This window comes from Rhinoderma darwinii, chromosome 1 (genome assembly GCF_050947455.1).
Source record: "Rhinoderma darwinii isolate aRhiDar2 chromosome 1, aRhiDar2.hap1, whole genome shotgun sequence".
In the NCBI taxonomy this organism is placed as follows: Eukaryota; Metazoa; Chordata; class Amphibia; order Anura; family Rhinodermatidae; genus Rhinoderma; species Rhinoderma darwinii.
This window is the reverse complement of record NC_134687.1, coordinates 496,033,571-496,048,694: the sequence shown is the minus strand read 5'-3', so window position 1 is coordinate 496,048,694 and position 15,124 is coordinate 496,033,571. Positions and strand designations below refer to the sequence as shown.

General features: G+C 41.7%; 1 protein-coding gene across 4 annotated transcripts in view; it reads right to left on the bottom strand.

The window, feature by feature from the left end:
* Nucleotides 1-15,124, bottom strand: part of LOC142659482 (uncharacterized) — a 143,102-nt gene that overhangs the window by 100,252 nt on the left and 27,726 nt on the right. For all 4 annotated transcript variants that reach the window (XM_075835675.1, XM_075835658.1, XM_075835666.1 and 1 more), the window contains exon 4: nt 1,076-1,139. In XM_075835675.1, the coding sequence (XP_075691790.1) occupies nt 1,076-1,139 (64 nt within the window). The remainder of the gene's footprint in view (nt 1-1,075; nt 1,140-15,124) is intronic.

Genomic DNA, 15,124 nt, shown 5'->3' with positions numbered 1-15,124 from the left:
GTCCCGCAAGAAACAAGGCCTCAAATAGCTACGTAGCCCTAAAGGGGTTGTCCAGTCATAAAAAATTGTTGGCCTATCCTCAGGATAGGCCAACAACATCTGACCGGTTGAGGTCTGACTCTTGGCACCTCCACCGATCAGCTGTTTTGAAAGGACCACGGTGCTTGTTTCTGGCCGTGGCGCTCATTGCTGTCACTGCTCATACTGTGAATCACAGTATGAGCAGGCAAAGAATGAAGGTGAAGCAGTGCTCCCTTTAAAACAGCTGAGGATCGGCCATCTTTTTCTTATGACTGGACAATCCCTTTAAAAATAAAGTTATGGCTGATGGAATGCAAGGAGGCAAAAATGAAAAAAATCACTTGTGGTTAAGGTCGAAATTGGCTCGATCCTTAAGAAATTAAGCAGCCGCGGAAATCATGCTGATTTTGAACATATTGTATATTAGTAAGCTTTTTGATTGCGGTCTATTAAACTGAAGGTTCACTTGAGAGTAGTGGTAATCTGGGAACGGAGTTCACACCGAACACTAGAATGTAGGGGCTGCAGCACTCAAATGAGTGTCATGAATTTTCAGAGTAACTCAAAGTTTTCAGCTATGTTAAACGTGCTCCCCATGAAAGCACTGGCAATTTCACTGTCTGCAACAGTAAAGAAAAAAGAAGGGACACTGCAAATTAGGTAACACCTGTAAATTATTAATAATGTAGAATTTATACAGATTTTAAAATCATAGCATAAGGCCTGTTTCACCAAGCTGTAATATAGCCGCATTTTAATGTCCATATTATGGACGCAACATCTGGACCTCACACGGTTCTACTGATCCGTACTTGGATAACCATAAAACCGTATGATGATTAAAGTTCAGTTTCGTGGAACCTCGTCGGTGGTCCCGGTTTTATGGCTGTGAATGTGGCATATTACAGCTGTGTGAAACAGACCAAAACCATTAAAGCTGGAGGTTTTATTTAAACTCAAAATCTGACAGGACAGGAAGTGATTCGTAGATTGTGACATTAATAAATTCCATGGTTTTATTTTTGGGAGGCTGGACTCGCGCTAAATGTCTTACCTGTTGAACTTGTGTCTTTGGTGATGTTAGTTTTTCTTGAAGAAGTCTTGATACTGGGTTGTGACTGAAAAGCAAATAGACAGGAATGGATTTCTCTCTGGTGGATGATTACAAACTCACACTTCACAGAAAACACAGATGATGTCAGTATATATATATATATATATATATATATATATATATATATATATATATATAGGCAAAGCTAAACAGCAGCCTGTATGTCTTACTGCAGCCTTATCTGTATGCTGCATAACTATTTTGAGCTCTATGTCCTTTCTAAAGATTTTACTCTATTAGGTTCTGGTAATAATACTATGCCTGACCCTTTTCAAAAGGATACTGACAAATCCTGACAGACTACATCGAGCAACTGGTATTTTTTTGACAGCGATATAGTACTGCAGACTTCTCTTTTCTTGTAGTCAAGAAAACTGGAAAATATAACAGAAATCCAGATGGAGGCTCTAAACGCAAATGTGAACAGAGATTTAGATTACAAACTTCTGTTGGCAAATTCATAAATATTAAAACTTATGTAAAACGTATTTATTTATGCAAGTACATTTGCTCTTGGGGCTGTCCCAAATTTTAACAGGGAAGGGATTTAAAGGGAATGTGTCGCAAATTAAACTTTTTTTTTTTTAAAGTAAGTTACTTATTTCTATTATATTTTTTAAGTTTTTTGCTGTATTTTTTTTTCTTCCACATGGTGGAAAGTATTAAAAATTAAATAATAATTTGACATGTTTTCCTATGTTGGCCACTAGAGGGAGCACTTCCCAGAATTACAGCAAGGTGAATAAGGCAAAGCAACCTAACTCACAGATGCCGCAAATGTGGGAGGGAATATCACCCCCCCCCCCCTATTTTTGGCTACAAGCCAGGAAAAGGTTTCTTCAAATTGCTAAGCATTGTCCGGCTGCCATTTTGGGAGTGATTGTACAATGCAGCTGGCAGAAGCTGTAGGACACACCAAAAGGCTTAAAGAGGCTCTGTCACCAGATTTTTAAACCCCTATCTGCTATTGCAGCAGATAGGCGCTGCAATGTAGATTACAGTAACGTTTTTATTTTTAAAAAACAAGCATTTTTGGCCAAGTTATGACCATTTTCGTATTTATGCAAATGAGGCTTGCAAAAGTACAACTGGGCGTGTTGAAAAGTAAAAGTCCAAGTGGGCGTGTATTGTGTGCGTACATCGGGGCGTGTTTACTACTTTTACTAGCTGGGCGTTGTGTATAGAAGTGTCATCCACTTCTCTTCACAACGCCCAGCTTCTGGCAGTGCAGCACTGTGACGTCACTCACAGGTCCTGCATCGTGTCGGCACCAGAGGCTACAGATGATTCTGCAGCAGCATCGGCGTTTGCAGGTAAGTCGATGTAGCTACTTACCTGCAAACGCTGATGCTGCTGCAGAATCAACTGTAGCCTCTGGTGCCGACACGATGCAGGACCTGTGAGTGACGTCACAGTGCTGCACTGCCAGAAGCTGGGCGTTGTGAAGAGAAGTGGATGACACTTCTATACACAACGCCCAGCTAGTAATAGTAGTAAACACGCCCCGATGTACGCACATAATACACGCCCAGTTGTACTTTTACTTTTCAACACGCCCAGTTGTACTTTTGCAAGCCTCATTTGCATAAATACGAAAATGGTCATAACTTGGCCAAAAATGCTCGTTTTTTAAAAATAAAAACGTTACTGTAATCTACATTGCAGCGCCGATCACATGCAATAGCAGATAGGGGCTGCAAAATCTGGTGACAGAGCCTCTTTAAGGGTATGTTCACACGCTTACTAAAAAAAAGTCTGAAAATACGGAGCTGTTTTCAAGGGAAAACAGCTCCTGATTTTCAGCCGTTTTTTAATCAAACTTGCATTTTCCACTGCGTTTTTTACGACCGTTTCTGGAGCTGTTTTTCTATAGAGTGAATGAAAAATGGCTCCAAGAACGTCCCAGGAAGTAACATGCACTTCTTTTTCGCGGGCGTCTTTTTATGTGCCGTTTTTTTAAAGTGAGGTATAAAAAAAGGCCCTGTCGGAACAGAACGCCGTATTTCCCATTGAAAGCAATGGGCAGATGTTTGTAGGTGTTCTGCTTCCGATTTTCAGCCGTTTTTCGGGAAGTTTACGGCCCGAAAAACGACTGAAAACACTACGTTTGCACATATCCTAAAGGTATGTTCACACGGCTTATTTTCAGCCGTTTTTTGGGCCGTAAAAATTTGAAGCAGAACGCCTGCAAACATCTGCCCATTCATTTCTTTCCTTCAAAAATCTTTTTATGAATTTTTCATAATAATAAACAGTGTACATCATACAAAACATTCAGTGCAAATAACAGAGCAAAAATGGTCTCTATATAAATGATGATCCAAGGTAAGAGGGTATAAATCTATGACAAAGTGTCCTGATATTATATGCATATACCATCATATTTAATAGTTTACACCTTTAAACCAGGACCACAACACCATATGTGAGGTAGTTACACTACATGGATTGTACAAGACCTATGAACAAAAGCAAATAGAAAGGAGATCTTCTCTCCAAGGGAACTAATAAACTCTAACTAGGAGGGAGAAGGAGGGGGGGGGGTGGCAGTTGGTAAAAGGGGATTATCATGTGGAACAATTCTCTATGTATTCATGTACCAGAAATTGTGAACCAATAGAAATGGACATCCTAAGCGTGAAAGACTTACTTAACTGTCTCTATAGTAAGATTATATAATTGTTGTATATTATCTCGCCAACTTTCCAAATCTGAATAAAAGAATCATGCGTTCTGAGTTCCCAATGAGAAAGTTCTTCCAATCCCGCTATCTGATCTACTTTTTGTAACCAGTGCATAACCTTAGGAGTTTCTGTTGATTTCCACTTGATTGGTATAAGTAGACGTGCTGCTGACATGAAGGTAAGCAGTAATTTAAGTAATTTCTTAGGAATGTTAGTAGGTACTAATGCTAGGAGGTCCACCTTGGGAGAAACCGGTACGCTCATGTGGCATATCTTATTGATATGTTGAAAAATCTGATGCCAAAAAGGCAAAAGCTTCGGCCATTCCGACCAAATATGTAAGAAAGATCCAACCTCTTTTCCACACCTCCAGCATACATCTGAGGAAGTGCTATACATTTGTTTTAACCTAACCAGTGTTAGATACCATCTAGAGATTATCTTGTACGCATTTTCCTGAATTTTGATATATCAAGATGTAAATTTAGGAGTCCTAAATATCTTCACAATATCTGCTGGAGGGAATTTGGTATTCAGATCTCTTTCCCACTCTCTTATATAAAATATGGCACAGTCTCACCCTCCAACCCAGCTATACATTTGCTAAGATGTGATAATAATTTTGTAGGTGTTCTGGATTGCGACTAAAGTTCTTCGAACCACGATAGTGGTCTATATATTCCAGTAGCTGGAAAGTAGGGGCGCACCAATTTGCAAATCAGACTAAATTGACAAGCGTTTAGTGCAGTGGTTCTTAACCTGGGTTCGATCGAACCCCAGGGGTTCTGTGAGTCAGTCTCAGGGGTTCGGCGGAGGTCAAGACAGACACCCGACTCATATGCTTCGTGATGACACGCCCCGCTTAGCCATCATTGGCTGCAAGTGATCACGCAACATCGCTTGGCCTAGTAGTCGAATTGTGACTGTCGTGATGGTACGTCGTGTGATTTCTTTCTTAATATTTTAATCCCTTCATACTAACTATGTCAAGCAAAAAAAGAAAGTGGTCGGACGAATATGTACAATATGGATTCACATGTATAACGGAACGTGATGGGAGTCAGCGTCCTAACTGCATGATTTGCAATGCTAGGTTGAGCAATTCTAGTCTAGCACCGGCAAAACTAAGAGAACACTTCCTTAAGCTGCATGGAGATGGACAATACAAGAACACAACGCTCGCTGAATTCAAGGTGAAGAGAGCCAGATTCGATGAAAAGGCTACTCTGCCTGTTCTCGGCTTTGTACCCATCAACAAACCGATCCTCACAGCATCGTACGAAGTTGCTTACCTGATCGCAAAGCAGGGCAAACCACACACCATTGGTGAAACACTCATAAAACCAGCTGTGTTGAAGATGGCGAATATCATGCTGGGAAAAGCGGCTGAAGTTAAGCTATCCCAAATTCCTCTTTCAAATGACACCGTTAGCGACAGAATAGAGGACATGAGCAAAGACATCTTGGCTCAAGTAGTTGCAGATCTGAAGCCTGGGAAAGATCCGACTCTCCCGGATTCCTACCGGCCCATCCCGTTGATTAACTCAGATGCAAAGATACTTGCCAAAATATTAGCTACCAGATTAAACAAAGTTATATTGTCCCTCATCCATCCTGACCAAACAGGCTTTATGCCTGGGAAGGGTACGGATATTAACGTACACAGGTTGTTTCTTAACCCCTTCCCGCTCCTTGACGTACTATTACGTCATGGCAGCTGTATCGTTCGCGCTCCATGCCGTAATAGTACGTCTCGGGAGTAACGGCCGTTTCGGCCGTCCTCCCGACACATACAGGAGCTGTGACGCTGCTGTCTTGTTCAGCAGCTGTCACAGCTCCTACAGCGGGGACCGATCGCTGTGTCCCCGCTGATTAACCCCTTAAAAGCCGCGTTCTATAGAGATCGCGGCTTTTTAGGGGTTAAGCTGCCATCGCCGGCCTGCTACGCGATAGCGGCCGGCGATGGTGACTATGGCAACCGGACACCAAACAATGGCGTCCGGCTATGCCATAGACGGAAGCCTAGTGGGTCCTGACAACGTCAGGACCCACTATGCTTGCTGTCAGTGAGTAGCTGACAGTTCTAATACACTGCACTACGCATGTAGTGCAGTGTATTAGAATAGCGATCAGGGCCTCCTGCCCTCATGTCCCCTAGTGGGACAAAGTAATAAAGTAAAAAAAAAGTTAAAAAAAGATGTGTAAAAATAAGAAAATAAAAGTTTTAAAAGTAATAAAAGTAAAAGTCCCACTTTTTCCCTTATCAGGCCTTTATTATTAATAAAAATATATAAACAAACAAATAAACTATACATAATTGGTATCGCCGCGTCCGTAACGGCCTGAACTACAAAATTATTTTGTTATTTATCCCGCACGGTGAACGCCGTAAAAAAAAATATTAATAAACCGTACCACAATCACAATTGTTTGGTCACTTCACCTCCCAAAAAATGGAATAAAAAGAGATCAAAAAGTCGCATGTACCTAAAAATGGTACTGATGGAAAATACAGTTCGTTACGCAAAAAATAAGTCCTCGCACGGCTTTATTGATTGAAAAATAAAAACGTTATGGCTCTTAGAATAAGGTAACACAAAAAGTGAATGATTGTTTACAAAACGTACTTTATTGTGCAAACGCCATAAGACATAAAAAAAAACTATAAACATCTGGTATCGCCGTGATCGTATCGCCCCGCAGAATAAAGTGAATATGTCATTTATAGCGCACGGTGAACGCTGTAAAAAAAAAAGTATACAAAAACAATAGTACAATTGCTGTTTATTAGTCACCACGCCACCTAAAAATGGAATAAAAACTGATCAAAAAGCCGCATGCACCCCATGAAAACTACAATGGATTCCTCAAGGGGTCTAGTTTCCAAATTGGGGTCACTTTTGGGGGGTTTCCAATGTTTTGGCACCACAAGACCTCTTCAAACCGGACATGGTGCCTAATAAAAAAGAGGGCTCAAAATCCGCTAGGTGCTCCTTTGCTTCGGAGGCCGGTGCTTCAGTCCATTACCGCCCGAGGGCCACATGTGGGATATTTCTCTAAACTGCAGAATCTGGGCAATAAGTATTGAGTTGCGTTTCTCTGATAAATCCTTTTGTGTTATAAAAAAAATGGTATAAAAAGAGTAAATGTCACCTCTACTTTGCTCTAAATTTCTGTGAAACACCTAAAGGGTTCATAAACTTTCTAAATGCTGTTGTGAATACTTTGAGGGGTCTAGTTTCTAAAATGGGGTGTTTGATAGGGGTTTCTAATATATGGGCCCCTCAAAGCAACTTCAGAAATGAACTGGAACCTAAAAAAATAAATAAATGAGGCAATACTTCGCTTCTTACATTATACTGATAATGAGCCGTGCCCACTCCGAGATGACCCCAGTTTTGACCGTTTGTATAAACGGAGACCCCTATTAGACCGTTCCAGTGCCCGGTTTTCCCAAGCATACACCCCCGAGAAGTGTTTTTCTATTGATGAGTCCCTGGTACATTTTAAAGGGAGGGTTCAATTCCGCCAGTACCTGCCAGGTAAGAGGGCAAGGTATGGCGTGAAGATGTATAAGCTGCGAGAGTGCATCAGGGTATACCTACAGGTTTAGGATATATGAAGGAAAGGCCACCCCCAAACCAGACTGCATCCTGGACTACAATAGGTACATGGGAGGGATGGACTTGTCAAATCAAGTCCTGAAGCCCTACAGCGCCATGCGGTGAGGTATAAGAAGCTGGCCGGGCACATCATACAGATGGCTTTGTACAATGCGTATGTGCTACGTCGATGTGCAGGCCAGAGGGGAACTTTCCTGGAATTTCAAGATCTAATCTTTAGGGACCAGGAAGGGGGGGCGCATCGTACCAGGGCAACACTTTCCAGGAGAAGGTCCCCAAACCGGTGGAAAGGGAAAGAGTCAAAAGAGGTGCAGAGTCTGCTATAAGAGGGGGATAAGGAAGAACACAATATACCAATGTGACACGTGTCCCGAAAAACCAGGGCTCTGTATAAAAGATTGTTTTAAAATGTATCATACATCCCTTGATTTTCAATTTACCCTGATGCACTCCGCACAGCTTACCCCCCTCATCTTTCCCTTCTGAGCCCTGCCGTATGCCCAGGCAGCTGATAACAGCCACATGTAGGGTATTGTCGTACCCAGGAGAACCCACATTACAATTTAAGGGGTGTATATCTCCGGTGGCGCATGCTGGGCACACTATATTGGACACTGAAATGGCATATACATATATAAAATTGCAAATCTCACACTGCACCATCTGCTGCGCATTATCTTTTACACAGTACCTGTGGGGTCAAAATGCTCACTACACCTCTAGATGAATGTCTTAAGGGGTGTAGTTTTTAAAATGGGGTCACTTCTCGGGGGTTTCAACTGTACTGGTACCTCAGGGGCTTCTGCACACATGACTTAGCACCAGAAAAGCTCCAGTAGGCCAAATGGTGGTCCTTTCCTTCTGAGCCCTCCCATGGGCCCAAAGGGCAGTTTATCACCACAAATGGGGTATTGCCGCACTAAGGACAAATTGGGCAACAAAATGGGGTATGTTGTTCCTTGTGAAAATAAGAAATTTTGATCAAAAATGACATCTTATTGGAAAAAATATAATTTTTTTCATTTCACAGCCCAATTCAAATAGGTGCTGTGAAAAAACTGTGCGGTCAAAATGATAACAAAAACCATAAATTAATTCCTTGAAGGGTGTAGTTTCCAAAATGGGGTCACTTCTGGTGGGTTTCCATTGCTTTGATACCTCTGGGGCTCTGCAAATGCAACATGGCACCCGAAAACCAATCCAGCAAAATCTGGACTCCAACAAACACATAGCGCTCCTTTCCGTCTGAGCCCTCCCATGGGCCCAAACGGCAGTTTATCACCACAAATGGGGTATTGCCGCACTAAGGACAAATTGGGCAACAAAATGGGGTATGTTGTTCCCTGTGAAAATAAGAAATTTTGATCAAAAATGACATCTTATTGGAAAAAATATAATTTTTTTCATTTCACAGCCCAATTCAAATAGGTGCTGTGAAAAACCTGTGCGGTCAAAATGATAACAAAAACCATAAATGAATTCCTTGAGGGGTGTAGTTTCCAAAATGGGGTCACTTCTGGTGGGTTTCCATTGCTTTGATACCTCTGGGGCTCTGCAAATGCGACATGGCACCCGAAAACCAATCCAGCAAAATCTGGACTCCAACAAACACATAGCGCTCCTTTCCTTCTGAGCCCTCCCATGGGCCCAAACGGCAGTTTATCACCACAAATGGGGTATTGCCGCACTAAGGACAAATTGGGCAACAAAATGGGGTATGTTGTTCCCTGTGAAAATAAGAAAATTTGATCAAAAATGACATTTTATTGGAAAAAATATCATTTTTTTCATTTCACAGCCCAATTCAAATAGGTGCTGTGAAAAAACTGTGCGGTCAAAATGATAACAAAAACCATAAATGAATTCCTTGAGGGGTGTAATTTCCAAAATGGGGTCACTTCTGGTGGGTTTCCATTGTTTTGATACCTCAACGCCTCTTCAAACCTGGCATGCTGCCTAAAATATATTCTAATAAAAAAGAGGCCTCAAAATGCACTAGGTGCTTCTTTGCTTCTAGGGCTTGTGTTTTAGTCCACGAGCGCAGTAGGGCCACATGTGGGACATTTCTAAAAACTGCAGAATCTGGACAATACATATTTAGTAGTGTTTCTCTGGTAAAACCTTCTCTGTTACTAAAAAAAAATTGAATAAAATTGAAATTCAGCAGAAAAAATGAAATTTGCAAATTTAATTTCCACTTTGCTTTAATTCCTGTGAAATGCCTGAAGGGTTAAAAAACTTTCTATATGCTGTTTTGAATACTTTGAGGGGTCTAGTTTTTAAAATGGGGTGTTTTATGGGGGTTTCTAACACATAGTCCCCTCAAATCCACTTCAGAACTGAACTGGCACCTTCAAAAAAAGGCTTTTGAAATTTTCTTAAGAATATGAGAAATTGCTGTTTATGTTCTAAGCCTTGTAACGTCCAAGAAAAATAAAAGAATGTTCAAAAAACGATGCCAATCAAAAGTAGACATATGGGAAATGTGAACTAGTAACTATTTTGGGTGGTATAACCGTCTGTTTTTCAAGCAGATGCATTTAAATTCTGAAAAATGCTATTTTTTGTAAATTTTCTCTAAATTTTGCAATTTTTCACAAATAAAGACTGAATATATCGACCAAATTTTACCACGAACATGAAGCCCAAAGTGTCACGAGAAAACAATCTCAGAATCGCTTGGATAGGTTTAAGCATTCCGACGTTATTACCACATAAAGTGAAATATGTCAGATTTGAAAAATGGGCTCTGAGCCTTAAGGCCCAAACTAGGCTGCGTCCTTAAGGGGTTAATATTGATGCGGCACAATACGATACATCCCCTGGGTTTGTTCTCTCCCTAGATACATATAAAGCCTTTGATTCGGTTGAATGGAGGTATCTCTGGATACTACTTTCCCGTCTAAACTTTGGTCCCAGATTTCTGGCCCTCGTCCGTCTGTTATATGAGCAGCCTGTCGCTAGGGTGAGAACAAATCTGGATGTCTCTAAGCCCTTCTCTTTAGGTCGGGGTACGCCCAGGGCTGTCCACTTTCCCCTTTGTTGTTTGCTCTTGCAATTGAGCCTCTGGCAGTTAGGCGTTCTTCCTCCATTATTGGTATCCCTCGAGGCTCGCTAGTTGAGAAGATATCCCTGTATGCAGATGATACTTTGGTGTACCTAGCGGATGATGGTCCTTCGTTGTCTTCACTCTTGCAGCTGATTGTTACTTTTGGGGCGTTCTCGGGGTTGTCGGTTAATTGGTCTAAGTCGGTTATGTTCCCTCTATGTGCAGGATATCGCTCCCGGCAGGGGCTCCCTGTCCCGTTGCAGGTCGTGTCTCAATTTACGTATCTTGGGGTGCGGATTTCCCTTAATTTGTTACGCTTTCGTGAACTTAATCTGTGTCCCTTAGTGGCCTCTACTGAAAAGCAGCTAAACTCTTGGAGGAACCTCCCCCTCTCATTAAATGGTAGGATAAACCTTTTTAAAATGATATATCTGCCTAAATTCCTTTACCTCCTGCATATTTGTTCGATTATCTTGGCCAAACAATTTTTGGGCCACCTGGATGGGATCCTACGTGGGTTTTACTGGCAAGGCGGCATACCCAGGTTTAGTCTCAGTCTTCTGCAGGCCCCAAGGAGTGTGGGGGGGGGGTGGCGGCGCCGAACCTTTACTTATATTATCTGGCTTCGCAGCTGGTACTGGCTCACTGGTGGATTGACATTGACTTAAGTAATGCGGCCACGGCGCTGGCTGGAGCACTCATGACTTCCTATGAGAGTCTTACCAACCTCTTATATAGGTTTAAAACTTAGTGTCAGGCGCCCTTACCGTTAAAAACTATTGCGAATGCCTGGAAGAAGGCACAACTCTTACTAAAATATACTACGGATTCTTCTGTTTCCCCCAGGACTCCGTTATGGAATAATCCATGGCTGCCTCACCTGGTGTCCCTGCCGGGAGCGATGATGTGGGCTGGGATAGGGGTTCGATTTTTAGGCCAAATATACTCTGTAGACAGCGAGTTTGTCTCCTTTTCTGAGCTAGAGGAGAGATTTGGTGTCTCGAGAAAGGTTTTTTATCATTATCTCCAGTTGAGACATGCCTGCTTGGCTCAGTTTGGTTCTGTTATGCCAGCTTTGGGGTTTTCCGTATTGGAGGACCTACTCGGCACCCCAGACCTTCCTAAGACCCTCACTCAGACGTATGCCCTGTTGCTGTCCTCTGTAAAACGTCCATTTGATAGGGCTTACCTGGGGTGGAAGAGAGATATCCCTGATCTGTCGGAGGAGTGGAGGGAGGTGGAGCTTTCCTTTTTTGATTCCGTAGTTAGTGCTCGAGATTTTTTGATACAATCACGGTTTCTACACAGAATTTACTATACTCCGGTTAGACTTCAGAGAATTGGGGCCTCCGGGTCGGACAGCTGTTTTAGGTGTCAGTCGGATATTGGCACGTACCTCCACTGTGTCTGGGCCTGCCCTAGGATTTCACTATTTTGGTCAAGGGTTGTAGAGTTTCTGCATGACAACTTTGAGTTTCCCAGGGTTCTCTCCCCTCAGGTGTGCCTCTTGGGCATTATGAATGAGTTAGTACAAGGCTATTATGACAAAATCTTTTTCCGATTTGTTTTGTTCTGTGCACGGAAGGTTATAATTATGGAATGGAAGGCCACGGTGTGTCCTAGTATAGAACATTGGTTACAACTTGTAAATAAGTATATACCATTATATCAGAAATTATACATTAGCAGAGGGTGTCCTGACAAATTCGGGAAGATATGGGCTAGATGGATGGAGATTTCGGACACTGTTGTCTGATAGGTAGGAGTGAGTGACGTGTGACTGGTTGTCTGTTTTTGGTAATAATGGCGGTCAAATGTTGATCCTATTTTCTTCATAATACACTTATATGCACCTGTAATCCGTTAAGTTTTCATGTGGGCTTTTGCACTGTAATTGTGTTTTTCTATATGAGGATTGTCATTGCCAACTAGTGCGGTTGGTCAGTATGTTATGTATGTTTTTGTGCGCAATTTTGCGCTTTTGTACATTTGTATTTTGAGAAAAAGTTAATAAAGAAAACCTTTTAAAAAAAGTAGTTGCAGATCTGACTTCAAGCCCGGCAAAATTCAGCCTTCAACTCGACGAGACCACAGACGTTTCCAATCTAAGCCAGCTTGCTGTATTTGTGCGCTATGTGAAAGACGACGTGATAAAGGAAGATTTTTTATTTTGTAAACCTCTTACGACAACAACTAAGGCAGCCGATGTGAAGAAACTTGTGGATGACTTCTTCAAAGACAACAATCTTTCGTGGGATATGGTTTCTGCAGTTTGTTCGGACGGAGCTCCAGTCATGCTGGGAAGAAAGTCTGGTTTTGGTGCGCTAGTGAAAGCCGATGCACCACACATCATTGTTACGCATTGTATTCTGCACAGGCATGCGTTGGCAACAAAAACCTTGCCTCCAAAACTGGCAGAAGTATTAAAAATTGTAGTGGAATGCGTGAACTATGTGCGAAATAGTGCTCTGAGGCACCGCATCTTCAGTGAGCTGTGTAAAGAAATGGGCTCTGAATTCGAGGTACTTCTGTACCATTCTAACGTTCGGTGGTTATCCCGGGGACAGGTGCTGAATCGTGTTTTTGCCGTGCGTGTGGAATTAGCCCTGTTTTTGCAAGAGCACCAACATCGTCATGCAGATTGCTTAAAAAATTCTGAGTTCATTCTCATTTTAGCGTACATGGCTGATATCTTCGCAGCTCTCAATCATCTCAATCAACAGATGCAGGGCGGTGGAGTCAACATCATCGAAGCGGAAGAAAACCTGAAGGCTTTTCAAAAAAAGCTATCGTTATGGAAACGACGAACAGAGAACGATAACTTCGCAAACTTTCCCCTGCTGGACGACTGTGTAAGTAAGATCGAAGATGTATCTGGAATCGGAGACATTTCTGTACCCGCGGAACTGAAGCAAGCAATTGCCACGCACTTAGATGAGCTTGCAAAGTCTCTCGACGGATACTTCCCTACAAGAGAGTCATATCCAGCATGGGTGAGACAGCCGTTCACGTTTAGTGTTGAGACAACAGATGTCAATGATAAATACCTCGATGAAATCATTGAAATTCAGCAGAGCCAGGTTCAACAGCAACTCTTCAGAACAACAACGCTCTCAACGTTTTGGTGTCAACAAATGGTAACGTACCCTGTTATTGCTAAGAAAGCTCTGGAGATTTTCATACCGTTTGTTACAACATATCTTTGCGAGCAATCCTTTTCGAGGATGCTGGACATAAAAACGAAGAAAAGGAACAGACTTTGTTGCGAAAATGACATGAGAGTGGCACTTGCCAAGGTGAAGCCGCGCATTTCTGAACTGGTCTCTGAAAGGCAACAGCAGAAGTCACACTGATTTCCAGTAAATATTAATTATTATGTTTTTGTTTGTGTGTGAAAATCATGTTTTAATGGTTTTGTTCTTTGAACACTGATGTTGATGCACGGTTCATTTTGTGCACCAGTAAAATATATACCTATGTTTTGAATTTTATTTTTCCAATTAAGAAGGGTTCGGTGAATGCGCATATGAAACTGGTGGGGGTCAGTACCTCCAACAAGGTTAAGAACCACTGGTTTAGTGTCTGACAAGACAATTTTTCCCTAGCCTGCTCCAATGATAGTAAAGTACCATCCAAATCCAACAATTCCCACGGGGAAAGAGTGTTATGTCTAATAGGTAAAGGTAGAGTGTGGTAACCTGGGTGAGAAGTTGTGATACAGTCGCGCAATTGAGTGGGGAGGGATGGGACGATTATAATGATCTAATCTGTGAATCCTGCCATATTGACATTGTTGTCTGTGGCAAACCCCTATTGCCCAAAGTCGAGGAGTGGTGCACATCATTTTCCAATAGCAATTGGCATAATGGTCTCTGCATTAAGTGTTCTTCTACATCAACCCAAGATTTATGTGATTTACTGCTTTATAATATTTGGATAAAGAGGGAAATCCAATTCCTCCCTTTTCGACTGGTAATTGCAATATCTTGTATGAGATTCTGGGTCTGGAACAATCCAAAATGTAGTCTGAGCATATCCTACGATATTGGTTAAAAAAGCTCTTTTGTAAAGAAATGGGTAGTGCTTGTAACAAATACGTAACTTTTGGTGATATCAATGAGTTCAACATTAAGAAACTTAAGATTGAGGGGATGGTAGACAATAGTTTCTTATAGTTCAAAGTATATAGTTGTTTCAAGTTAGGGGAAATATTCACACCCAGAAAAGTTATATATTCCGAAGGCCAAGAAAAAGGGGAGTTCTTCATCAGGTGTTTTATTTGTGTTGCAGGGAGTGTTATAATTAGAGCTTGAGACTTTGACATATTTATTTTAAAGTTAGAAATATGTTCGAACATATTTAAGATTTGCTCTATGACTGGCAAGGCAATTTTAGGGTTTGAGAGCAATGTCAGTATATCGTCCGCATATGCCGCTATTTTATGTTCCAATTTCCCACAAATTAAGCCCTTTATCACATTGTTTTGTCTGACAGTTTGCAACAATGCCTCCATTGCTAGTATAAATGACAACAGAGAAAGCGGACATCCCTGTCTTGTGCCATTGTTAAAGAGACTCTGTCACCCCATTATAAGTGCCCTATCTCCTACATAAGGAGATGGGCGCTATAATGT